Consider the following 25644-nt stretch of genomic DNA (forward strand, 5'->3'; position numbering starts at 1 on the left):
AATTTACAAAATGATAAACTAGAAATAGCAATGACTCTGCTACTATAAAAGCAATTTAAAGCTGAAAGTAGAATAGTTTATTACAAGCATTCCTTAATGAGGTACATTACCATGATATAAGATTTGCTATAACAATTTTAGTTTCAGCTGCACATTATGAGAATTTGTGTTCGCTGGCTACAATAAAAAAATCAAGTAAGGAAGAGGAGAGTTGAGGCTTAAAATCATTTTTTTAAAAAATGCAATAGTAATATGCTTTTAAATTACAGTTATCATCTGGCAATTTTTTTTTACCTCCAAATTTTCTTCTACAAGCAAGGTATCAAACTCCCAGATCATTTAAGTACTCTGCACATGCACTGGTATATACCTAATCTTACCCCTGACACTTGTTAAAAATATTGGTAAAATTAGATATTAGTATAAAAAAATCTTTAGAAAAACAAAGCTAGTGAGAGACGTCATTTAAAAGAAGCCAAAACAGAATCATCAATTTCTTATTAAGAGTCAAATGCAAGGCTAAATTAGGAACCCCAGGACTGTCTACAGTATAGGTAATATATAAAGGACTATAGAAGAATTTTTTAAATCTTTTTCTGAGATAGGCTTATTATTGTTTTTATTGCATAAACACAAGAAGGAGCAGGCAGGAAATCATGGCATACTTTTAACCAACCCAACCCAATTCTTTATAAAGGGATTAAAAAAGTTGCCAGTAGTACTTGGTTCCATACATAAATATAAGTTTTAAATGTCATATTTATATGAATACTACTTAGGAACATTAAACAAGTGTATAGACCAGACTTTATTAAAAATAACTGCACTGTCACCATGTAAAGGAGATAGGGGATATTTAGCACACAAAATCAATAATTATGAATGATAAGCACTTATAAAAAGAGGAAATACACTTACAAAAGTTAGTGTGCTTACCTGAACCACCCAGGGACTGTTGGCAAAGGCCATAATATCTCTTTCTTCCCAGAAAAAAGCAGAATCTGATCTTTTTATCATTTCAAACTTACTAAGAAGTTTCATAGCATAAACCTTCTGTGATGCTTTATGACGAACCTGTTAATTTTTAAAACAAAAATTATTAGTATTTTAGTTTTATGAAAGGTAAACAACAGATCATACTATAATGTTATTATTAAGAGACTTCAGTTACAGAACAGAATGATCCTTAGGTAACTAAAAAAAAAGACTAACATTTTTAATGAAACAAGAGGAAATTCTCAACAGCCTAAATATTTCATGAAACATACCATACCTTTAAATGCCAAGTTCAAAATACAACTCTCACGTCACCTAAATAAAGCTGAATTCTTGAAGCCTCAGTCCCTCATGTTAATGAAGCTAACCAATTTTAAGAATAAAATGTGGTTAAATGACAAACTTAGGAGATATGTACATGTATCCCTCACAATCTAAACATAAGAACCCAACAAATGCAGATATCAAGGAACATTTGTAATTTTGTTGTCTTCTTTCCTTCTTTCTGGACATCCTATTGAAGAGGTTTTAAAAGGAAAGAAGTTATTGACAACATGATTATGGGATTAATTCTTATCTTCATCAGACTATAAATTCTATTAAGGGCAAGGGCAGTGTCTATTTTGACCTCCATTTTAATCCTAGAATATGACAGAGCAAGCTCAGAGCTGATAAGGATTTAATAAATAATAGTAATAATGAATATTTACAGGATAATTAACAATAAGTAATAACTGCTATGGATATCTAACAGCATGTCCCAAACTGAGCGCCCAACCCAATCCCCCCACCACCACCACCAGCCTTCCCAAGGCCAAGGAAGGGCATCTCCTCCATCCCTCCCGCTGCCCTGGCGACAGACCCTTGGCCCCTTGCCTTCTCTCCGGCAGCTCATCAGACTCAGCGGCAGGGCCCGTCAGCCCTACCTCCACAGTGTCTGAAGCCACCCTCACCTGATGCTGCATTTCAGCTTCCGCAACAGCCCCCCCCCCCCCCCCGCTTCCCTGCCGCCGCTCTCACCCACCCGTGGTCTGGTGACTCCAAGCACACACCGTTCCCTGTCACTCCTCTCTTGAACTTGCCCTAACAGCTCCCCACCTCATTTCCACGCATGGTCCCACCCACCGCCTGGAGTTGCGTCTCATGCAGGACTCAGCCCCCCCCCCCTTCTCTACACGCCCTGCTCAGAGGCCACCTCCTCAATGAGGTCTGCTCTGATTAAGCGACCCGGGCCTTTAAAGCCCCACCCCCCCCACCCCCGCTCTGCAGCCCACACCTCCTACCGCATTCTCTCCCTTACTTTGGCTCCACTGCTTTCATTACCAGCTTACATCCTAGTTTTTACTTCTTTATTTTATAACCTCTCGGCACTAGAATTTAAGCCCAGTTTAATGACAAGGATTTCTGTTTTGTTCACTGCTTCATCACCGGTGTCTGAGATAATGCCTGGCACATAACAACCTGTCAATACATATTTGTTGAAAGAATAAATTTACTGAGCGATGCTCACTATTGCCAGTGTGTTTTCATAAATTTACTATCTAACTTAATCTTTTTAAAAAAATCCTGACCCTAGGACATGCCTACTGATTTTAGAGAGAGGGGAAAGGAGGCCGGGGAGAGAGGGAAGAAACACTGATGTGAGAGAGAAACACTGACCGGCCGCCTCTAGTACACACCCTGCCCAGGGACCGAACCTACAACCCAGGCAAGCGTTCCGGCTGGGAACCAAACCCGCAGCCTTTCAGCGCACAGGACGGCGCTCCACCCAGTGAGCCACACTAGCCAGGGCTATCTTCCTTAATCCTCATAACAATGCTAATGAGGCATAATTTCCACTTGTTACAAACGAGGAGTGTGAGGCAGAGACGCTAAGTAACTTGCGTGAGCACTATATAGAGAGTAAAATGAACATTTAAAATAAAGGTGGTCTGCATCCAAGATTCCATACTATGCTATTTCCACACATGCATACGTAGCCACAATTAGGGGGCCTTCCCCAGAACGGGACCAAATTATATCTGTTGAACAGTCTTCCATTCACTAGCGCTCCCTCCCCTCTCACCCAGGAGTGTGCCAGCTTCTGTACAACAGATCATATGGTCACACAACTGAGGGCTGCAGGAAAGAGGATGAAAGGTACCTGAGCTCCTGATCACAGACTGGGAGAGACCTACAGCTCTAGCCTACTTCCACCTTCCCAATTTAACTTTTGTCATTTTCTTCCCTTGCTCATACTTCAGACACACCTACCTTCTTTCAGTTCCTCTAATATACCTCTCCTAAGGATCTTTACTGGCAGCTGGAAGGTACCAGAAAATCCATCACAGTCCCCTGACTTCACCTCTCCGCCAGAGACCAGCCCTTCTCTACTGAACTGAAATACAAACTCAAGTGAGTGGCCACCCTATCCAAAGGAGGAATTCACTGCTCTCCACCCTAGAACTCTTACTGGTTTTCTTCCTAGCACATACCATACTTAACATTTCTTTTATGTTGTTTCCTTGTATTGATTGTCTGTCTCCCATATTAGAATGTAAGCTCGACAAAGGTAAAGATTATTGGTACCTGTTTTATTCTCCATTATACCCTCAGTGCCCAGAGAAGGAAAACTCTGACTCCAAAAAACCTCCGCTGCCTTGCGGCATACCTCTTCAGGGGAAAGGCTAAGGGAGTAAACCCCGACAGAAAATCCGGAGCCGGAGTCCCTAAGGCGGTTTGACGTTGTAGTCAACACCGGCAACTCCTACGGCGCACCTGAACCCAAGCTGTATCGACTCCGTCTTTCCCTTGGACCCTTCAGCTGTGAAGAGAGGGGGGGTCTGCTGCATGGGCAACAGCAGACCCTCCATATCACCCTGCCCAGGCTCTGTAGCTTCAGCTTCACTGGAGAGGGCACTCCAGTGTCATCGCAAGATGTCGATTCAACACGGGAGGAGACAGATACCGTGTCACTCCCGAGTCGGACTGCACAACCATTCTCGGCGGTGCAGATGGACTCTTAAGAAGCTACACCATCGTCTCTCGAGACGGACGGCTGCCGACGACGACCCTCAGTGCCGAGTATAAATGCCATTACTGGCAATTAAAATAGACACTCACTAAATACTTGATGAATGAATTAATGCCTGCAAAAAGAATTTTTATATTAGCCAAATAAATCTCCAGTTATAAGAAAAAATCAACAGGTAATATCTCTAGGTATCATTCATCAAGTACTGTCCACATACAGAATCAATACTTATACTGATTAAAGTAAGGTCAACCAGCCCTAGCCAGGTGGCTCAGTTGGTTGGAGCATCATCCCCGTAGACCAAAAGGTTGCAGGTTCAATTCCCTGTCAGGGTACATACCTAGGTTGCGGGTTCAATCCCTGGGTCAGGGTGCACATGAAAGGCAACTGATCGATGATTCTCACATTAATGTCTCACTCTCCCCCTCCCTCCTTCTCTCTTTCCCCCCTCCCTTCCTCTCTCTCTAAAATCAATAAACATATCATTGCGTGAGGATAAAATTAATTGATGAATTAACTAAAATAAAGTAAGGTCAACCAACGGAATGCTCATGTCCTCCCCAGAAAAGATATGAAAGAACCATTATACTTTATAGAACTGAAAATTAATGATAACATTTTAGAAAATCATGCAATGATGTACCTCTTTAGTAAAGAGAGCCCCTACCAACTCACATAAGAAATGTTAAATGATGTTGAACACATCACCGACAGAAAAGACAGACGAGGCTTATCATGAAACAAGAAATACAGTATCACTCAGATGCATGCAATTCCGGCTAGGAGAGCGTACCTAGTACCTGCCGGCCCCCCACTGTAACCCAGCATCAGAATGACGAGACAGAGTGCAGCTGACAGCAGGAGCGGAGAGGGGACCACGGACAGCCCCGAGCAGCCCCGCGGCCACCACACCCTCGTTACCGTCACATCCAGGGGAGCCACGGCTGCCGCCGCTGTCCACCATCACCACTACCACGACCAGCGGGCCCGAGGCCCGGCAGCTGCCAACGCCAATGCCACCCCACCCTCTGCGCCTCCGACACAAGCCCAGCACACGGGCAGCGCTGCAGGGAGCGGGGGCCCAGGCGGCCTTCCCAGCGCGGACAAGGTCCGCGCAGCGACGGTGTCGGAGCAGTACGATGGTTCAGTGTGAGAAACGGGTATGGTCTCACCCACAGAGACGATCCCACGGAGGATGTACCTGTACGCCGATGCGCACAGAGTAACCCCAGGACGCCCCTTTGCAGCGCAGGGGGTGGCGACACTGGAGGACCGGGGGCGGGGGCCGCAAATGCCACAGGCCCGGTGCAGCTCCACCGCGAGGCAGTAAAAACGCAGCGGGCTAACCATTAGGGACGCTATGCGGGTCGCAGGGGTCCCCGGCGCAACTACCAGGGGAAGTACCAGAGCAGGGAGCATGCGGAAAGAACGAGGGGGCGGGGAGCGCCCCGAAGGCCCGGCCCCACCGCGCGGCCCAGGTAGGGGACGGCTCCCACCTCGCTACATGCGGAGACCCAGTGGGCGCCAACCACAGGGGTCCAGCGCCCCTGTTTGGGGAGAAGGGCCGGAGGTGCTGGCAGCCCGGCGCGGGAGAACGGCGCAGGCCCGTGAGACAGAACACGCACGGGCTACAGAGCGCGGCCCCGCAGAGCCTCCTCGCCAAAGGCAGCCCAGAGGGGAGGGCAATGAAGATAAAGACCAAGGAGTCAGAGCCCCCTCAAGGTCGGCACCATGGCAACGTCAATTACCTACCGACAACGCCAGAAAACCCTAAGCCACGGACGCAAAGAGACCAAAGCAGCCGCCCCAGCGGCAGGGAAGCCATCCGCTCCCACCACCACCCGGCCTAGTCCCCCAACAAGAAGAAACAGGCATCGGACTCCAGCAGTGAGAAAGGGGCAGAGGATCAGAGCTGAAGACCTCAAGTGCCTGCTTTCCGCCCTTTGACCAGGCGACTAGAACTATCTGCATTATCTGTGTTCCTGTTCCTACCTAAAGATGTCCTTTTTGGTAATGACCAACGTGTTTTTTAAAAAGGAAGCCTAGTTTTTCTCAATACACCTTTAAAGGGTTTAAAATTGCTTCTTATCTGGTCGAGATTTTTAAGAATCTCGTTTTTAATCTGTAATAAAAGTCTACAACGTGATTTTCCCCCAAAACGTCAACAAACTGCAAGCACCTGTCAGTAAAGGCCTTAAAGAATCGTACTGGGGGCGGTGGGCAACGAAACGGCAAACCACGGGAGCCCGCGGTCCCCAGGCTTGTCCAGCAGGCAGCACAGACGCTGCCGCTGAGAAGAGAAGCTCATCAAGTCTCGCCGTCCCGGTCCCCACACTGTCCCCACCAGCACACGGGGTCACCTACGCCAAGCACAGCGGCCCTGCTGAGCGGAGGAAGCAGAGGTCAGAACTCAGGACGCAAGCGGCGCCGGGCAGCAGACGGGACAGTGAAGAGCGACGCAGAGGCCGGGCCTGGAAGTGCCATGTGAGCCCCCGGCTCAGGACCCGGGGTGACCAGAGCGCGACTGCTGGGGGGCCGGCAGCAGAACAGACACCACAGGTCAAGCAGCGCCGGAGGGACATCCGGTTTCCAGCCACAGCAGAGGGAGAAACGGTCCCGATGCTACGGACCTCCAGGTGAGACCCGGAGAAGGAACCGCGCGCTAGGGCAAGGCCACCGCAGCAGCCTCCCGAAAGCAAACGGGAGCAGGTCGGGAGGTTCAGTCCGGCCAGTAAGAGGAACTTGGGAAACTTTCTCTTTTCACATATCCACATTTACGAAGTAAAACACTAGGCCTGCACAAGGCAAGGGTGATTAGCAAATAACTGGACAGCTTGTTACAATGAAAATAAACATTCATCCAAGCAAAACAATGGAATCCAGAGTTTCTATCACATATCAACAAGGACCAGTATATAATTTAAAAATGATCTGATAGGCCAAAAGGAAAACGTGACTCATCATCAATACAAAAATGCAGTCACTAGAAAACCTCGATAGATGGTGGACTTAGCTAACAAAGAAAATATGTTAAAAGAAAAAAAATTTTAAACAGTCCTGAGTGAACAAAAGGAAGTATCCACAGACAAATGGAAACTACAAAAAAGAAATAAGTGGAAATTCTAAAACTGGAAAAAAAACCGAAATGGAAAATTCATCGGCAAGGCTAGCCAGAGAATGCAGATGGAAGGAGCCAGTGAACCTGAACACAAATCAATCTGAAGAATGAAGCGAAAACGAATAAATGAAAATGAACAGTCTCGGGGCTTGCGAGACAATTTTAAACAACGTAAAATAAGTGCAAATATAAATGGACTGAACGCTCCAAGTCATAGGCAAAATTATGAGAATTGATTTAAAAGCAAAACCTAACCTTATATATTTTCAATGTAAGACCAAATAGGTTGAAAATGAAAGGACGGAAGAAGATATACCATGCAAACAGCAAAAAATAAGAAAGTCAAGAGAGCAGTATTATTAACAGACAAAGTAGACTTCAAAGCAAAGAGAAAAAGAGGACAATTCAGACAAAAGGAGTATAACACATCAGGAAGGCATAAAGATTCTAAATATGGATGCATCTAATAAATGAGCTAGAAAATTCATGAAGCAAAATTGACAGAATTAAAGAAAAAACAGAAAAATCCCTAATTTCAGTTGGAAATTTTAACATCCCCTCTCAGTATTTGATATGACAAGTAAACAATACTTTGCTCTGGCTATAAAGAAAATACAGCCCAGAACGATAACTGCCTAATCAAATTACAAATACAAATAAAGGTTATTACATCAATAGGTTACATCACTTTTCATTTTAAAATATTTTGATATTTGAAGTATTTTGATATACTGTAACTTTACATGAAAAGAATCCTATATGCAAAGGGCCAGATAAGTTATGATGAGGGTCAAAATCACATCCATCTTCTATATTAACTTACTAACCTGGAGTAACAATTCCTTTGGTTTATATGGCGCTAGGGCACTCACAGAATGCTGAAAATAAACCCATGGGAAAGCAGTATGAAAACACAGGTAGGGAGCAGGGGATTAAGAGATAAAGAATCCTGCTCTTAAAACTAGGAATACCTTCCCCAGCAGACAGACCAGGTTTGATCTGATTCTTGTGTTCAATTAGCCAATTATCTCACAGCAAATGCTCATTCTAGCGCTGCTGTTACGTTTTACAAAGTTTAAAACGTTAAAAAGAGGTTGCCTAGATATTCCGTGTTCCATATTAATGCCACTCTTCAAACCTTCACTTAATCTAAGAACAAATTCAATTCTGAATTCTTTCTAACTTCATTACAAAAAGCAACCCATATAACATGAGTTAATCAATTAATTTATATTGTAATATTATTATTTATGACTCGCACCATAAAAGAATTTTAAGAATCCTGCTGTAAAGCACAGCTATGAACAGAAATGAAGAGATACTTGTGAAATGGTAGAAAATAGTTAAATATTTACATATTTAATCTTTTATAAATGAATTAACAACAAACAAAAACAAACCTTGAAGGAAAAGGCCATTCACTCAAATAAACAAAAAAGTTACACAAACAGGCATAAGATGATTTTCTAAACATGAAAAAATGCACTGACTTTACTTGGGGCGATTCTTTATGCAAACGACTTCCCTCTCTGTGCTTCCATAGTACTTAGAATAAACTAACGTTATAATCCGTTGTGTGCGTGGCTGTTCCGTAAGTCCTTTAGGAGAACACAAACGGACAGGTGTGAGGATGCCTAGCGACTGGCCTAACGCTGAACTGTCTGAGTCAGCAAGTTCAGCAAAACCATGTCTATGCCTACATATAAAAGCTAACAATACTTAATAAATAAAGACTACTTGGGGTCAGTGCTCTAGTTAATGAGGCCTGAATTCCATGTAAACTACTGCCACAGGGCCCCTAACTGGCCCCTAACACAAGAGTCGGGAGCCACCAGCTCAGTCTTTGACTTGATCCACAGAGCAAACATTAAGAGGCAAGAGTTGTCTTCATGCCAAACGTCCAGTCTTAAATTCATTAGCACTAGCATTACAAAGCACTACAATCAAGCGCTATTACTTTAGGAAAGCTGGTTCCCATTGATCTTCCTTCCTCCGATGTCTCTTTCTCAGTGGTTCTATTACAGTCTCCCTCAGAAGCGCCATACACTCCCCTTCGTGTTTAGCGCCTCTCTTCTATTCAACCCGGGTGGGCACACAGTCGGATACAGTAGCTATTTGTTACCACACTGTAAGCACGGATTAAACGTCAGCAAACCTGGGCAGGAGTCCTAGCTACTGATGAACTCTGGGGCCATTTAAGCCCTCTAGATTTCAGTGCCTTCCTGACATAAGAGTCTCATAGAAATGTTGCAAAGATAAAATGAGACAAAGAATATCAATACATAGCACATACAATATACTAAATGATGCTCCTATTCTAATGTTTCTATTTGTTAAAGATTGTTAAATTCCTCCATGGATGAATGCAAAAACACTATATAATTGGCTATATGTCGGCAGCCATCCGTCTCGAGAGACGATGGTGTAGCTTCTTAAGAGTCTATCTGCACCACCGAGAATGGCTGTGCAGTCCGACTCGGGAGTGACACGGTATCTGTCTCCTCCCATGTTGAATCGACATCTTGCGATGACGCTGGAGTGTCCTCTCCAGTGAAGCTGAAGCTACAGAGCCTGGGCAGGGTGATATGGAGGGTGTGCTGTTGCCCATGCAGCAGACCCCCCCTCTCTTCGCAGCTGAAGGGTCCAAGGGAAAGACGGAGTCAATACAGCTTGGCTTCAGGTGCGCCGCCGGAGTTGCCGGTGTTGACTACAATGTCAAACCGCCTTAGGGACTCCGGCTCCGGATTTTCTGTCGGGGTTTACTCCCTTAGCCTTTCCCCTGAAGAGGTATGCCGCAAGGCAGCGGAGGTTTTTTGGAGTCAGAGTTTTCCTTCTCTGATGTGCCCTGACTGGAAGATCGAACCAGCGACACTTAGCTCGCAGGCCGACGCTCAATCCACTGAGCCAAACCAGCCAGGATAAATTGGCTATATGTACATATATATATATATATATATATAAAATAAAGCAAAAAAATAATAAGGGTCAAAAAGAGTTGACAGTGGTTTCATCTCAGCTGATGGAACTCTGGATGATTTTTATTCTTATATTTGTTTATTTGTATTTACACAGCTAATATGTACTTCTTTTTAAAACAATTTTATGTGGATGAAACATTCTTACATTTAGCTAGAGATATGCTTGGAAAATCCTAAAATGGACCTAGTTCTCCTGAAACATTTTTGGACAAAAACTTCTGAAAATCATTCTAAATAAAATGTCCCATTAGAGGCTTTCAAATTTATTTTTAATATCAAAACAATAGATTATTTTTATAGGAAGATCCAACGCATCTATTTGACACATCTGGAGCAGTTATTGTGTGCTGCTAAGGTTTCCAGTAAAGAAGCAAGAAAATTATCCCTGCACTTGCTGTCCGGTCCGGTGCGGCAGCCAAGACTGAAGGGGGGACACAAGAATTGCAAAAACGGGAATGGGACAAGATAATCTTCACAACTCAGAAACAGCCGTGTAACCAGCAAAGAGCCTGTCTTATTCCAAAAAAGGAATAAAAAATTTGAGTTTACATGACAAGTGTTAGAAAATAATTTCCCCTACACTCTTGCCTACGGGATGATTCCACTTTAAAAGCTTAGTTTAAAACCAATTAAATTAAAAGCAAAGGAGTACGAGGGGAAAAAAGAACAAGACCCTCATCTCTCATCTTGTGTCCCGTCACTGAGAGCCTGCACCTCTTCAGCACACGGTCCTCAGGAAGCACCCAAGCCCAGGAGTCAGGAGGGGTAACAGTCCATTCACCTCAATGACAACTTTCTGTGTTCAGGTTCTGTGCTGTATAGAATGTAAAAAGGCAAGGAAAACCCAACGACAGATATGACCTAGCTGTACACACACACACACACGGATCAAATGAAAACTCTAAGTGGACCTACACAGTTCAAACCTGCATTGTTTGAGGGTCAACTGTATAAAATTAAAAGAACAGAGGAGAGATCATACTCAGGTAAAGGGCAGGAAGGAGAGGAAAAGGAATCAGGAAATTTTTCTTATTTTTTAAAATGAGCACTGAAAGACAGAAAGTGAAATAACATGACTGAAGGAACAGGTAAACAAAGAGTATGCTCCGAAATTAGTAGCCTGCCCAGAATGAATAGTATAATGGAAAATAAAGGGTAAAAAGAGAGAACTGGTGACTTCTTAATATTGCCTCGCAGGCCAGGATGAAGACCTCTCGCTTCATTTCGTGGGCAAGGGAACCATGAAGGCAACGGAGAGATACAATGAGTATATTTCAGAAGGATCAATTTGGCAGCAGTTTGCATTAGGCAGATCAGATCTCTTCTTCCCGTTCTTTATAAATCTCAGTATAGAGGAGAAGAAATAAAGAAAACAGAAAAAGAGAAAACATACATGTCTGAAAAGCCCCCTAGCTGATTCTATTACCCAGGCAATGGAGGCAGGAGTGGCACACGATCAGAAGGACACAGGACAAGGAGTACGGGGGAAAGACTGCCGCACAACGGGGGGTCCGGCTGAGCTTGGACAGCCCGACTCTGCAGATAACTTAATACGCATGGTCTTGATATTTTCTCCATCAGTACTTCCTAATCTAAAATTAATAACACCATGGTGAAACACCGTTAGCAGAAGTGGAAGACAAAGCAGAACACGATGTATATACTCATACCTGACTAGGAATGAAAGGGTACGTTGGATAAAGGTGATGACAAGACCAAAAAAGTAGAGAGACTGAAGAAATATTAGAAGCAGGACTTACTGAAAAATTAAATATAAGAAATGAGAAGAAGAGAAATCAATAAAACAATTCCTAATTTTTTAAAGATTTTATTTATTTATTTATTTATTTAGAGGGGAAGGGAGGGAGAGAGAGCGGAGAGAGAAACAGCGATGTGAGAGAAACACCAATCTGTTACCTCTGTCATGCGCCCCAAATAGGGACCAGGCCTGCAACCCAGGCATGTACCCTGACTGGGAATTGAACCAGTGACCTTAAGTTTTGTGGGACGATGCCCAACCCACTGAGCCACACTAGTCAGGGCATGATTCCTAATTTTGACGTGAGCAACTAGGTTGATACTGGAGTCATTTATTAAGATGGGGAAAATAAAGAGGAACAGATTCATTAAGAGAGAGCGAAGCTGAGGGACCTAGCGTTCTAATTTGACATGGTCTAACGCACAGCTAAATGTCTATGACACATCTTAACAGAGATGTCAAATAAGCCATCGCTGATATGAGCTGAAGAGCGAAGTCGAAAGTCTGAGCAGTAGCTATAAATTCGAGCCTTGACCTTATAAGGATTGCATTTAAAGTCGTAGGAATGCATGAGCTCACCTTGCTGAGACTACACAGATAAAAGAAACTAGAGTCAAGCCTTTGGGAACTACATCAGGCCCTCGAATAACGTACTGTTCGACACTGGTTTCTCATAGTGTTAACGAGGGAAAAAATCGGTTCCCGGCCAGGGCTACTGTCTGTATGGAGTCTGCACGTTCTCCCCGTGCCTCCATACATTTCTTCTGGGTTCTCCGGTTTCCTCCCAATCAGAAAGATGTGCACATGAGGTTCCTTACTGTGGCAAGTGAGGGTGGGAGTGTATTGTATGTGAGTGCACCCAACAATGGCATGGTGTCCTATCCAGGGTTGTGCCCTGAGCTACTGGGATAGACTCTGGCCACCCTCAACCCTGAACTGGAATAAGCAGGTTGAAAAATAAATTATCTTACTTGTTTTGGTTAAGCTTTCTTAAATGTATGTATAGTTTACGTTTATTTCAATGTTAAATTAGAAGCGTTTTGGGTTTTTATTTAGAAGTTCGGTAATGTTTTTGTGGCCACATATATGGAACTTAACTCTTGTTTTGTATCAATTAGCCTTTGGTAAAATTGGTTTCTTTAAAGTATGGCATTTGCTTTAAGTCATAGCTTCTAAGAACCTATTGATGATGTTAAGGGTATAACTCACTGTATAACATTCAGACGTCAGGTGAAGAATGAACCACTAAGAAAACTAAGAAGAACAAGCCAGGAACATGGGAAAAAGTAGTGTTTCAAGAATAAAGAAGAACTGAATACTCATAGGAGCCTGAGTGAGACGAAAGTGAAACACCATGCAGCCAATAAAATTACACACACTCGAGTCTATATCGTTGGCACAAAAAAAAAAAAAAAAAAAAAATAGAAATGGTTGTGACCACACAGCAAAGAAAACGGACTCTGGAGTCCCGTGCCGAGGTTCACACCTCAGTGCAATGACTTAGTCACTATGTGAATGTTGGCAGGTTATTTATCCTATCCACTCGAATCTCTCTATTTAAAAAATGGGAATAATAGTAATAATACCTACCTAAAAGGACTGTTGTGAAGTTTAGTTACTAAATTGCTTAGAAGCCTGCCTGGCATGTTGTAATTGTTATAAAAGTGTATGCTACTCTTTATTGTTGTATAAAAACACGCAAGTTACAAAACCATGTACATAATATGATCCTTCAATATATTAACACATACATATGTTACACATAATATTAGAAACAGAAAAGTTGGAAAGTTATACATCAAAGCAACAAAAGTTCTCTCTCAGTAGCAGAACCACAGGTGATTTTTAAAAGTATAATGTTGGCTTATTTTCTTATTACAATGACTGTATTCATTGTATAAATAAAATTTTAATTTCAAGGGGGAATTAGAATTGATGCAATTTTTATAACTCAGTGGGGAAGGGAAAGGTTTCAACCTTCCTAGAATAAAAATAATTAGGATAAAATATAAATATCCACTGAAAATAATCTGACAGTGCTTTTCCAACGGCCCCCAAATGTCTCCAATTACCGATGCATGCCACATAACCCTAAACAATTAAGGGCTCTGAGAGTGAGAGCACATTTACATGCTCATTTGTGCAGTTTTAAATAAAACCACCACCTGGAAAAATTTAATGACATTTAACACTTTTCTGAAGAACATGTGGAGTAGACAATATCATAAAACCAACTAAAGATAAGGTCCCTAAATGCCAAAATAACTGAGATATAACTTCAAAAATTAAAATCCAAAAAGTATTTTCAGTTAACCATGAAAACTTGTTTTTATACCTCCTCCCAATAAAGAATCATATAAGTAATTCCTAACATATATGCATTATGTTTTTAAAAGGTTGATTTATCGCTTATTCTTAGACCACAGTTGCTTTTTGAAGCTCTAATACTGGCCAGCTCTAAATACCAGCCCCATGAATGCCAGCTGCCTTATGTGAGTACCTGTATAACGTACTGCCAAAGCTTATAAAGGTGTCTGGCATTCAATAAACATCTGTTAATCAATTAATCAAAGGGATATTTGAAGAACAACGTATTAACAGATGAAAACTATGTATTTACCTTAAGAAAACATTTGCAAGGCTACAATTTGTAACTGTCTTTTTCAAAGTAAAGAGGGTTAGATCCAAGAGAAGTTAGTACACGAACAAACAAAAAGAAGCAGGCCTGCAAACTGTGGCCAAAAGGGTGATGTCACTGAAGTTCACCCCAACATACATATATATTGTTATTGGCGGAACTGTGTGTTATTCTTTCCCCACCACCTCCGAAGTCCTATTTTGAAGTCCTACCCTCCAGAAGGACTGAGGAATGTGACTGTATCTGGAAATAGGGCCTTTAAACAGGTAAGTTAAAATGAGGCTGATAAGGCGGGCCCTAATCCAATGTGGCTGGTGTCCGTGTAAGAGAAGCTTAGGAACTATACTAAGGCAGTCCAAACTTTATTTACCACATCACCAATAATTCCTACTTTGTTTACATTCAAGAAAAATTATTCTTTCATCCATAATTACTATTAAGCAATCTATTCCTTGAGTTCTTCACATCCAAATATAGGTCATTATTCTGTTTATATTTCACTTCTATCTTGGCAATCATCTTCCCAACTGATGATTTCTGGATTTGGCCTCATCATTTAAAATTACCCTCATACTTCAGTTTTAACTCATTTGAAAAATTATTCAACAGTCCACCACTATCTCCATAAAATTTATTAATAAAATGTTTAGTAAGAGAGGAGAGAACCCTAGAACCTAGCCCTGGGGATCTCTGTCCAAGGTACCATTCATACCTTCATCAGCCTCATTAGAACACCGCTATTAAATCAATGATAAAAGCTGCCTACCCATAGGCTTATTCATCGACATTTCTCCATATTATCCTCATGTGTGCCAGGCTTTTGCAAATCTATTGTGGATACGTATTACACTTACTGCACTACCCTGGCCCACAGTTCAATAAACCTATCAAAGAAAGGAATGAAAGGGAAGAAAAAGACAAACGTAAGTCTGCCATGGCTTGTCCCTACTCGCTCCTAGAGAACCCTGGGCTGGTGGTATGTGGCAATCGCCGCTGTTCTCGGTGCTCAGTCAAGATGAGTAAAACGCTGGTGACTGAAAAGCAGGATCTGACTCCGTAATTCAACTCTAAGGACACAAACGGGAGTTTCATACTCAGGTGGTGGAAACAGGATTCTTATTGTAGTTCCTCATTTAATACTATAAGTGAAATATTTATTGCAAACATTTATAATATTTCTAGGTGGCACCACTTTGACCTGTAAAGATAAATTTCATATTTACTTTCAGTTATCAAAGTGTCTTTGTTGGGTTTCTCATATATCTAAATAAATCTCAGTTAATTAGGCAGAGATGTCATTAATCTGAACATACTAAGGAAAACACAGTAGTTCTAGTAAAATATTAACCAGGCAGATCACATGTGAAGCCAAACTGGCCTTCTTCTCCATCTCACGGTTTCAGGGCTGGTAGGAGCCTGGTGTTTACAGCGCAACTGCTCCCTTTTATAGGTAAACACGCTGAGGCTCCGGGAGACGTAACCACTTGACCCAACTCAGAAAGCTAACTGGGCGTGGCTGGCACAGATACGAGATCTACTACTCCAGGCTGCTGACAATGGCTCAGAGAACTATGTGGTCAGAATAGTAACAGTAAGTATGACACAAGTATGCTCTCACCAGCTGGACTTCGCCAAAAGCGCCTCTCCCAATAACTTTGACAACATCGTAGTCTTCTGCCTTCATCTGTAGGCCTCTGATTTTTTTCACAATTTTCTCATCTACAATAAAAAGATCACCATACTTATAATATTAATCATAATTATAACACACAATATTTTAAATAATTACCATATTTGTAAACAAATTTTTATCCCAAGAAAGTGGGCTTAGTTTTCAGTTAAATCTGTCATTTTTTAAAGGTTGCTATTTAAAAATCTAAGCTACACATTAACTTTATGTCAAAGAATCAAAACGGTATGATTCATTAACACATATAAACAAAGACTACTGACTACCAGAAAGTAGCAGTTAAACTCTTGTTTCTGACTCCAGTTGCTTGGCAAGTTAGGTGACAGCTGAAACAGGGATGCCTTAACCAATCCTGAGTGCACTCTAAATCATGGGAGAAAGCTGCTATAAAGTTACTTGCAGGGCTAACTTAGTAAGGAATTTTGGTAGCCTGTTTCTTTAGTAATCACATATTGTAGCTATGGTAACCATACCGGCAAATATTAAGAGTTACCACATATATGGCAATAATTGTTATTACATTATCTTTCATTAACTAGACTGAAGTATCTCCATTTATACAAACATAATTAATTCTTACAGCTAATTAAAGGTAAGTCTTAAGAGTTAATATTACTTTAAAACTTCTCTTGAAACTGCCATAAATAATCTGTCCTTAAACTAGTAGTCTTAATAATTTAAACAAAACCTTAAACTTCACCTACTTTATATACGATTCTGCAGTTTTGCTTTGAAAATAAAAAATATCAAGTGGCAAGATAAAAATTACTTAAGTTATAAGTTTATGACTTTAGTAATATTAACAAACATAAATCTCTCATCAAAGTATAGTTAACATACTTACATCTATTTAAGAAATTATCTATATTCTTGTTTTTCCTCAAAGCAGGAAAATCCAAATCAAGGACCAAGGAATTTAAGCCATCCTATTTAATAAAAAATATAAAGAGAAAAAAGTTGTTTTAATTTCCAAGCATTAAAAAAAATGTCTTTACATTTTATCACATATTGTTCTCACTGAATGCCAATCCACTTTAATATCAAATTGCCCAGCAGCTCCACATCCAACACCTTTAACTGATTTCCTATCTGTCAGAGAATATCAGGATTAGATCTATCATGTTTTCCTTTGTTCTTCTAGCCAACAGAAAAAGTCCTTTTAAAATATGCATCCACTATTATTTTTGTTGGTTAGATGTCTTTTCTCTCCTCAAATGCCCAGTAAAATTTCACCAAGCTTCTAATTTAAAAAAATACACCCAAGCTAAGGGAGTTGCCATTCACTCAGCAATCATTAGTTTTGTGCCTAGGGCAAAGAATAGAAAATCCAAAGATAGATAAGACGCTAACTATCCTTACCTCCGGGGAACTTAGCCTCAAAATTTCATTTCCCTAAAAATATGAAAACAGGATGATACATTGTTTTCATTTCTATTTTCTTCTTTAAGTGTTCTGTATTTCCCAGATTTTCTACAAGAATGCATTAAATTTATAATCAAAACAGGAAAAGGTATGTACATATAACTTGGTGGGAGTGAAAAAAACTAAGGAACAAACAAGTCTCAAATCACTTGGTGGATACGCGTGTGCAGGAAACCCGATTTCTAAAACACTATCTTATATATTGTCTCATCCCCAAGTAACTCTGAGGAAAGCAGGATAAAACATGCTCATTTTAAAAATACACAAACTAGGGCTCAGCTTAAGTGACTCAGGCTTGCCCAAGGTCATGATATCAGGAATGGACTAGCGGCTATTACCCTAAACCTTTGAGGCCCATCAGACATCCCCCTCAAAAGAACTCACTGAGTGCTGGGAAAAAAAAAAAAAAAGGAAGACATGAAAGTTGCACAAAGTGAAATAAAGAAAAAAGAAAAAATATACAGGGACCCAACAGTGAAGGGAAGGAAACCAGAATTCAAATCAACGATTTGGGACAACGGAAGAAATAAACATTCAATCGGAACAGAAAGAAAAAAGAATGCAAAAACAAAACAAAACAGGAAGAGAGGCTTAGGAACCTCTGGGACTTTAAACGTACCAACATCCAAATCATAGGGGTGCCAGAAGGAGAAGAGGAAGAGCAAGAGACTAAAAACTTATTTGAAAGAATAATGAAAGAAAACTTCCCAAATTTGTTGGAAGAAATAGACATACAAGTCCAAGAAGCACAGAAAGTCTCAAACAAGTTGGACCCAAGGAGGACCACACCAAGACACATCATAATTAAAATGTCAAAGGTTCAAGATAAAGAATCTTAAAAGCAGCAAGAATAAAGCAGAGAGTAACGTACAAAGGGGTGCCTGTAAGACAATCAGCTGATTTCTCAAAAGAAACTTTGCAGGTAGGAAGGGACTGGCAAGAAGTATTCAGTGTGATGAAAAGCAAGGACTTACAACCAAGATTACTCTATCCAGCAAAGCTATCATTTGGAATGGAAGGGCAGATAAAGTGCTTCCCAGACAAGGTAAAGCTAAGGGAGTTCATCATCACCAAGCCGTTGTTATATGAAATGTTAAAGGGACTTATTTTTTTAAAAAAAGGTCAAAACATGAACATTAAAATGACAGCAAACACAACTATCAACAACTGAATCAAAAAAATTAAAACAAAAGCAAACTAATAAGGAAACAACCAGAACAGGAAGAGAATCATAGGTAAGGAGAGCATTTGTAGGGTTATCAGCTGGGAGGGGGAGGGAGGAGAAATGGGGAAATGGTGCAGGGATAAGAAGCATAATTGGTAGGAACAAAATAGACAGGGGGATAAAACAGTATAAGAAATGGAGAAACCAAATAAGTTGTATGCATGATCCATGGACATGAACTAAGGTCGGGGGATGGGGGGATTGTTCCGAGGAACAGGGAGTACCAGGCGGAAAGAGCAAAGGGGGAAAAACTGGGACAACTGTTAACAGCATAATCAATAAAATATACTTAAAAAATTAATTTAATCCTCATGATTATGTACCAGCTAGGTGCCCATATAATTATACCCACATCAGTAGGAACAGAAATGGAGGTTAAAACACTTGCCCAAACCAACCAACTTGTGAGAGAATAATAATTTTATGAGATGTTTGTACTTTGAAGTTACTCCTCTAATACTAAACATCTGCAGTACAGATCAGTGACCAGGAAATGTTATTTAAATGAATTTGTAATACATTTCCTACTATTACAACTATAAATACAAATACAAAACTAAAATAGTGGGACCAAACAAATGCATCACTAGCAAATAAAATACAAATTTTTAAGCCATCCTATATGTACATGGAATAGCTTCTTAAGTATATTCCATTTTATTTTTTTATAGTACACTATTCCACCTAGAAATAGGGAAATCATATTAATTGATCGAGCACTTATCAATACCAGTTGCAAAAATCCTGATGCTTATTTTACAATGTAACCTTGTAATTACATTAATCCAAAATGTCAGCCAAATTAAATGACTGGATGAAAGTGTCTTGCACGTGTTTTGTGTAATATAGATTAACTTCACGGTAAGCCTGAGTACCTAACTTAATGAAGAATAAGAACCGTTTTCCTGTTTGCTTATATAAATCTTTAGCTACCTATAGCTATAGTAAAATCAGCGGCTAAAACTTCCTGCTGTATCAAAACAATAATAGATGATATATTAATGAAGTAACAGGTATCCAATAGAAAAATGTACATATTTCAGACTAACACATAAAGGGGTAATAATATAAAAAAACTGCTTAAAACCTGAACTCTGAATTGTTGGGGAAGGAGACTCCTTAAACAAGAAATACCATTCACACTGATTGTAAGCCTTTCTAAAGACTCAGTGTATTTGAACAGGCTCCTGATTTCTAGAGCCCTAATTTGTAAAACAGATATAATAGCCTATAAAATCCTTCTGGTGAGCTGTTCGCTCTTATAAAACTGACTACATATAGTCAAGCAAAGCGAGGCACCAGGAGTGGTATTCTGACTCTTGCCTTGGTTCCCACATGGCTCAGCATGGGCAAGATCAGTCTTACTTACTTACTTTCCCTTTCGCCTCACTCACCAGCAGGGCTCCGCACGCACTCTTCTAGCTCCTGCCTTTATTTAAAATCTTGTTTTTATATTTTGTTCATGTATTTTCGCATTTTGATAAAATTAATCGTAATGATGATGATTTTTTTGTGGCACCCCTTAGGTTCTGTGCCCAGGGTAAGTGCCAGCCTGGCAAAAAAGAAAAAAAATTGGTATAATTTTGCCATTTTTTAGTTGACAATCTAAGAGAAAAGATGTCGGCGTGCCTGACTAAACAGATATTGCATGTTTTAAAAATGCTCTCTGGTGTATTTTATAGGAATGTGCAAAGCATCACATTATTAATTTGATTAATGTTTTAGAAGGAGAATCAGTTAAGGATTAAGTGTGAAGTTAGTAACAGTACTAATGGTGATAGTGCTGCTGTGGCTGTACTAATGAAACAGCTGCTATTCAGAGGGCTTGGATACCAGAAACTATGCCACACACTTCATATAACATTTAATTTCATTAAGTTAAAGTTAAATTAATCATTTAATTCTCCAAGTAGATTGCGGAAAAGATGTTGCTATCATCATTTTTCAATTGAAAAACTTATGGCTGGAGAACTTAATTTTCCAGAATTGCATAGCTAGGAAGTAGTATGGCTGGAATTCAGTCCAATGTTGCTTCAACTACTTTTTAGTATTTTTAATATTTTAAGTAGGTTCTAAATTTTTTCTAAAAATATTAAGTCAATGGGAAGAGATGAATCAAAGTTTATTGTTCATAAACACATGAGCCAAATTAAGATCAAGTTATACTTGTATTACTGGACTTTGGTTTATAAATCAATAATTGTATCTTTTCCTCTAAAAATAAAGTTTTCCTGCCCTGGCTGGTGTGGCTCAAATGACTGAGTTCCAGTCTGCAAACCAAAGGGTCACCGGTTCGATTCCCAGTCAGGGCACATGCCTGGGTTGCAAGCCAGGTTCCCAGTTGGGGGTGTGCAAGAGGCAACCACACATTGCTGTTTCTCTCCCTCTCTTCCTCCCTCCCTTCCTTCTAAAAATAAATAAATAATATTTAAAAACAAAATTTTCCTCCCCAAAAGATGTATATTTTATTACTCTCTACAGAAAACAGAAAATCAATAGCTTGAACACCTCCCCATCATAAACTATCAGAAAAATTAACCATCACCTGTCTGAATCTTATTCTTGATTTAACACTGGTATTCAATTGAAAAAACACTGCAGATATTCTAATACCAATTACAAACAAATCAGACTTTTAAGAAATGTTTTCCATATTTGTAACTCACAAACTTAAATATCATACATAAACTTTGGGGACAAACAAAATCCACTTCTCATTCAGGATATAACAAATATATAAAAAAGCAGGAGAAGTGCTAATTTTATTAGTTTTCCTGTTTTGGACTAATAGTACATATAAAAAGCAAATTAATAAAATTACATGGCCTCAGTATTTTGACATTACATTAATAATGTAGTTCACTAGCATCCTTTTCTTTCTTTTTTAATATCTTCTAATTGTTAGCTTTTATTATTATTTTTTAGATTTTATTTATTTCTTTTTTGAGTGAGGGGAAGGGAGGGAGAAAGAGAGGGAAACATCAATATGTGGTTGCCTCTCACACACCCCCAACCGGGGACCTGGCATGGAACCCAGGCCTGTGCCCTGACTGGGAATCGAACCAGCGACACTTGGCTCGCAGGCTGACACTCAACCCACGAGCCACAGCAGCCACGGCTTAGCATCCTTTCCTTAAGCCAAGTGGTTCAATAGCATTAGTCCAAGTACAACGGTGGCAAGGTCCGTTTATATTGTGTGCTCCATAAGAGAGGCACTCCAGGAGAGACTGGATTACATAAAAGGAAAATAAAGGCACCTTAAATAAAGCACAATAACCTACGCTTTATGGGCATTTTGGAGCTGAAGGGAGTGAAAAAAAAAAGGAACGGCTTTTACTGCAAAGTCTATATAGTAACTAAGGGTGTTAGAGATGATGAGGACCAACAACACAAAGCAACGTTGTTTATTATCTTTTGGCAAGCGGGAGGTGGGGGAAGAAGCCACTTTGACAATAAAGCTATTTTCGAATTTTTTAAATTTTGAAAGTAAAACGAACAGATAAACAAAGCCTTGCTTACTAGTGCTTTGTTTACAGAAGGCGAAACAACTTGGTTACATTTCCACTCAATGACCAAAAAAAAAGTCCTCTAAAACCTGGTTCCAGGCAATTGTTCAAGTAATTAAACCAAGAGAACCTCCTCTTTTATAACCCGAAGTCTTCCCATAAGGTTTCTACCCACTACCACCTCAGTGTTCAGCATCCTGCTCACCGACCACTGCCCTCTTATTTTTCCAGCCAATACCTCAACTCCAAAAATCTGTTAACTCACTAGGGACCGTCAGTCCAGATCCTATCACTTCCCACTGTCTTTTACCCTCCCCACTGCTATGTTTACTCCTTATTTACTGAAATTCCCGTCGATCATAACCATCACTGCCCTGCGCTTACCCTCCTGTTCTCTCAATCACACTCTCCTGGAAAAGCCGTGTCACTGACTGAACCCCATTTTCCTACCCAGTACCTGCACCCCCTAGAGGTAAACTTAAGAGCACACCACCATGCCCAAGTGGCCCTTTGCTGACTGGCAAACCTAAACTCCTTCCCTGATCCATTTGCTCTCCCATTTTCCTCCTGGAAGATTACAAATTTTTTCCTCTCTCCTCCTGGATGATTTCAATTTTTCTCCTCTCTTCTCAAACCTCAAAAATCAGCTCTCCCAATCTCATTCTCAGCTAATCCTTGCTTCTTAACTCATTAAGAACTTGCACAAGCCCTCATCACCAAATTCGCATGCATTCCTGCACCTGTGCCCACAAATTCTACTTTCTTTCCTGTTATTGTGTGACAGTCCTAGCCCCTTACGCACGGATCCCCCGCCCCCTTGCCTACTAAGAGCCAACACTACAGCGACTCTCCTCTGTCCCCCCAACCACGGCCATCCCATCGTCTCCCCACCGCTAGTCTCTCTCTACGTGATCACTGCCATTGGCAAGTTATTTCTCCCACCTTTAAAAATTTTTTAAAAAAATAAAATCCCTTGACTCCATTTCCTGTATAGCTACTACCTCATTTCCCCTTTTCCTTTATAGGGAAATTCCTTCATTATCTACAATATCTGTTTTTAGCTCTTCTCCTCCTACTCTCTTCAGACCTCACCCCACTCAAGTTTTCCCCCCACTCCCTCCACCACGAAACCAGCTAATCTGTCCTCCTCAAACCATCAGTTGCTAAGCTGTGGACCGTTCTGCCGTCCACATCTCACTAGACCTATAAACATCTCTGAACTATCCTTCTCTATCTATTTCAAAATCTTTCTTAATTTGATTTTGATGAAAACGCATTCACATGGTTCTCCATGTATGTCTCTGGCTGCCCTTTCTCGGGGTTCTTTGCTGGTTTTCTCTTCAGTCCTTGGGCCTCTTCTCTCTTAAATCTGCGCGCTCCGTAAGAGATCTTATCTCGCCTCTAAGTGCTGATGGCTTCCAAATGCATTCTCTCTCTCTCTCAGATACCTAAAATCCTAAATTCTAGACCCCTCTCTCCACTTGCCTATGTGACATCCAGCTTATCTAGATGTCTAATAGACTGCAAATGACAATATCCAAAACTGAGCCCTGCTCATTTTCATTGCAACCACTCAGTAGTCTTCAGTCTTCCACATCCCAGTTAATGGCAATTTCATCCTTTCAAAAACTCACGTCAACATTTTTGGTATCAACCTTGACTTTTTTTTCTCTCAGGAACCTAGATCCAAACACCTACAAGCCCTGCCAGCATTACCTTCAAAAGGAATTCAGAATGCCACCAGTTGTCACGACTCCCACTACCACCACCCTACTTCAGGACACTATCATCTTACTCGAATTATCGCAAAAGCCTGCCATCATCTTCCGCGCTTGCAGCTTTGCCCTCCCCCCTTTACTCTCCAATTATTTCCAACGCAACAGAAATGATCCCATCACCCCTCTGCTCAAAACTTCCATGGGCTCCCATGTCTCTGCAAGTCAAGCACAAATTCCCATCTATGACTGATGAGGCTTTTTATAATCAGCCCTCACCCAAATAATTAACTCAATCAAACCCCACCCCATTACTTTTTTTCTTGTTCATTCTGCTCCAGCCACACTGGCTTTCCAAATGTTTTAGACTCACAACCGGTGCCCACCCAGAGGGCAGGTGGGAATGGAGCAGGAAGGTAACTCAGCAGCGGTCTTCCCAAGAAGGGACGCCTGAGAGCACCGGGCCTGTGGGCACGGAGATGGCCACACATGGAGGAACTAAGCAAATCAGGAACGACGTGATAACAGATACCAGCCCTTACTACTGGGAGCAGTACAAACAGGGGGGATGGGGCAGCTAGAATGAACACATGGGGTTGGCCTGCAATTGGAGGTATCAGTGTGAATTTACGATCTTCAATGTATAAAGACATAGAAATACAGATGTAGATGTCTGTGTGGATGTACACACACACACCATGCTTCTGCAATCTGTCCTCTGAAAGGGTCTGCAGTGAACCCATGCAGCACCCAGGTCGTGATTTTGAAATACTACTCTCCACCAAAATTCAGGCTCCTTGGAGAAATGGCTGATCCAGGACTAGAACAGGAAAATTGTGACTGTAGATGCTACAGAGTCAGGAGGCGCACGGGATAAAATGACATACGACTCCCTATATGCACTTGCACCAACGCCAATATCCTGCTTTTGGTAATGTCCTATGGTCATGGAAGACTATGGGGGAAACCAGATGAAGGGTACACAGGACCATTCTGTACTATTTCTGCAGCTTCCTATTAACTTATAATTATTTCAAGATAAAAGTTTTGTAAAAAGTAAAGGGGCACACAGAGATTGATGGCAACATGTCAGAAGAACATACAAGCCAGCTTGAAAGGGCTCCCAGTGGCAAATCTGGAACAATGTGAGGATTAAAATCAATAATGACAGTAATGTAGTATAACCCATTGAATAAAACAAGAATCCCTGACATGAATAAATCAGTTAATTTTCTTTCTTACAGTTAAATGCCAACTAATAAATTTAGAAGAAATACTTGAGTCAGAATATCACCATCTGGTAACCATCACGGTAAAAATCAATTTAGTTGAAAAACATCAATGGATGCTAAAACTAAGTGAGTTCAAAGTGGGAACAGAAACATGATTTGACATAGTCTCAAAGTGACCCCTCACAAAATACTTATTGATTATAAAGGAAGAGGGGGAGTAACAGAAACTTGGTAGACATCATCCTTAATCAAGTAACCAAAGTTAATACTACCTAATGAAATAAACTGTATGCTACCTAAAAGGATTCATTAAGAACACATCACTTCTGTGAAATCGTAGCCAAAAATACCG

At 40.8% G+C, this 25644-nt stretch overlaps 1 protein-coding gene across 1 annotated transcript in view; it reads right to left on the reverse strand.

The window, feature by feature from the left end:
- The window catches only part of ROCK2 (Rho associated coiled-coil containing protein kinase 2), a 109741-nt gene that overhangs the window by 44410 nt on the left and 39687 nt on the right, over nt 1–25644 (reverse strand). Inside the window, exons 2-4 of the mRNA XM_090280914.1 lie at nt 17037–17118; nt 16121–16221; nt 937–1074 (exon numbers count right to left, since the gene is read on the reverse strand). Of these exons, the coding sequence (XP_090137040.1) occupies nt 937–1074; nt 16121–16221; nt 17037–17118 (321 nt within the window). The remainder of the gene's footprint in view (nt 1–936; nt 1075–16120; nt 16222–17036; nt 17119–25644) is intronic.

The sequence above is a fragment of the Furipterus horrens genome, unplaced genomic scaffold (assembly GCF_987537825.1).
Source record: "Furipterus horrens unplaced genomic scaffold, mFurHor1.1.pri manual_scaffold_6, whole genome shotgun sequence".
Classification (NCBI taxonomy): domain Eukaryota; kingdom Metazoa; phylum Chordata; class Mammalia; order Chiroptera; family Furipteridae; genus Furipterus; species Furipterus horrens.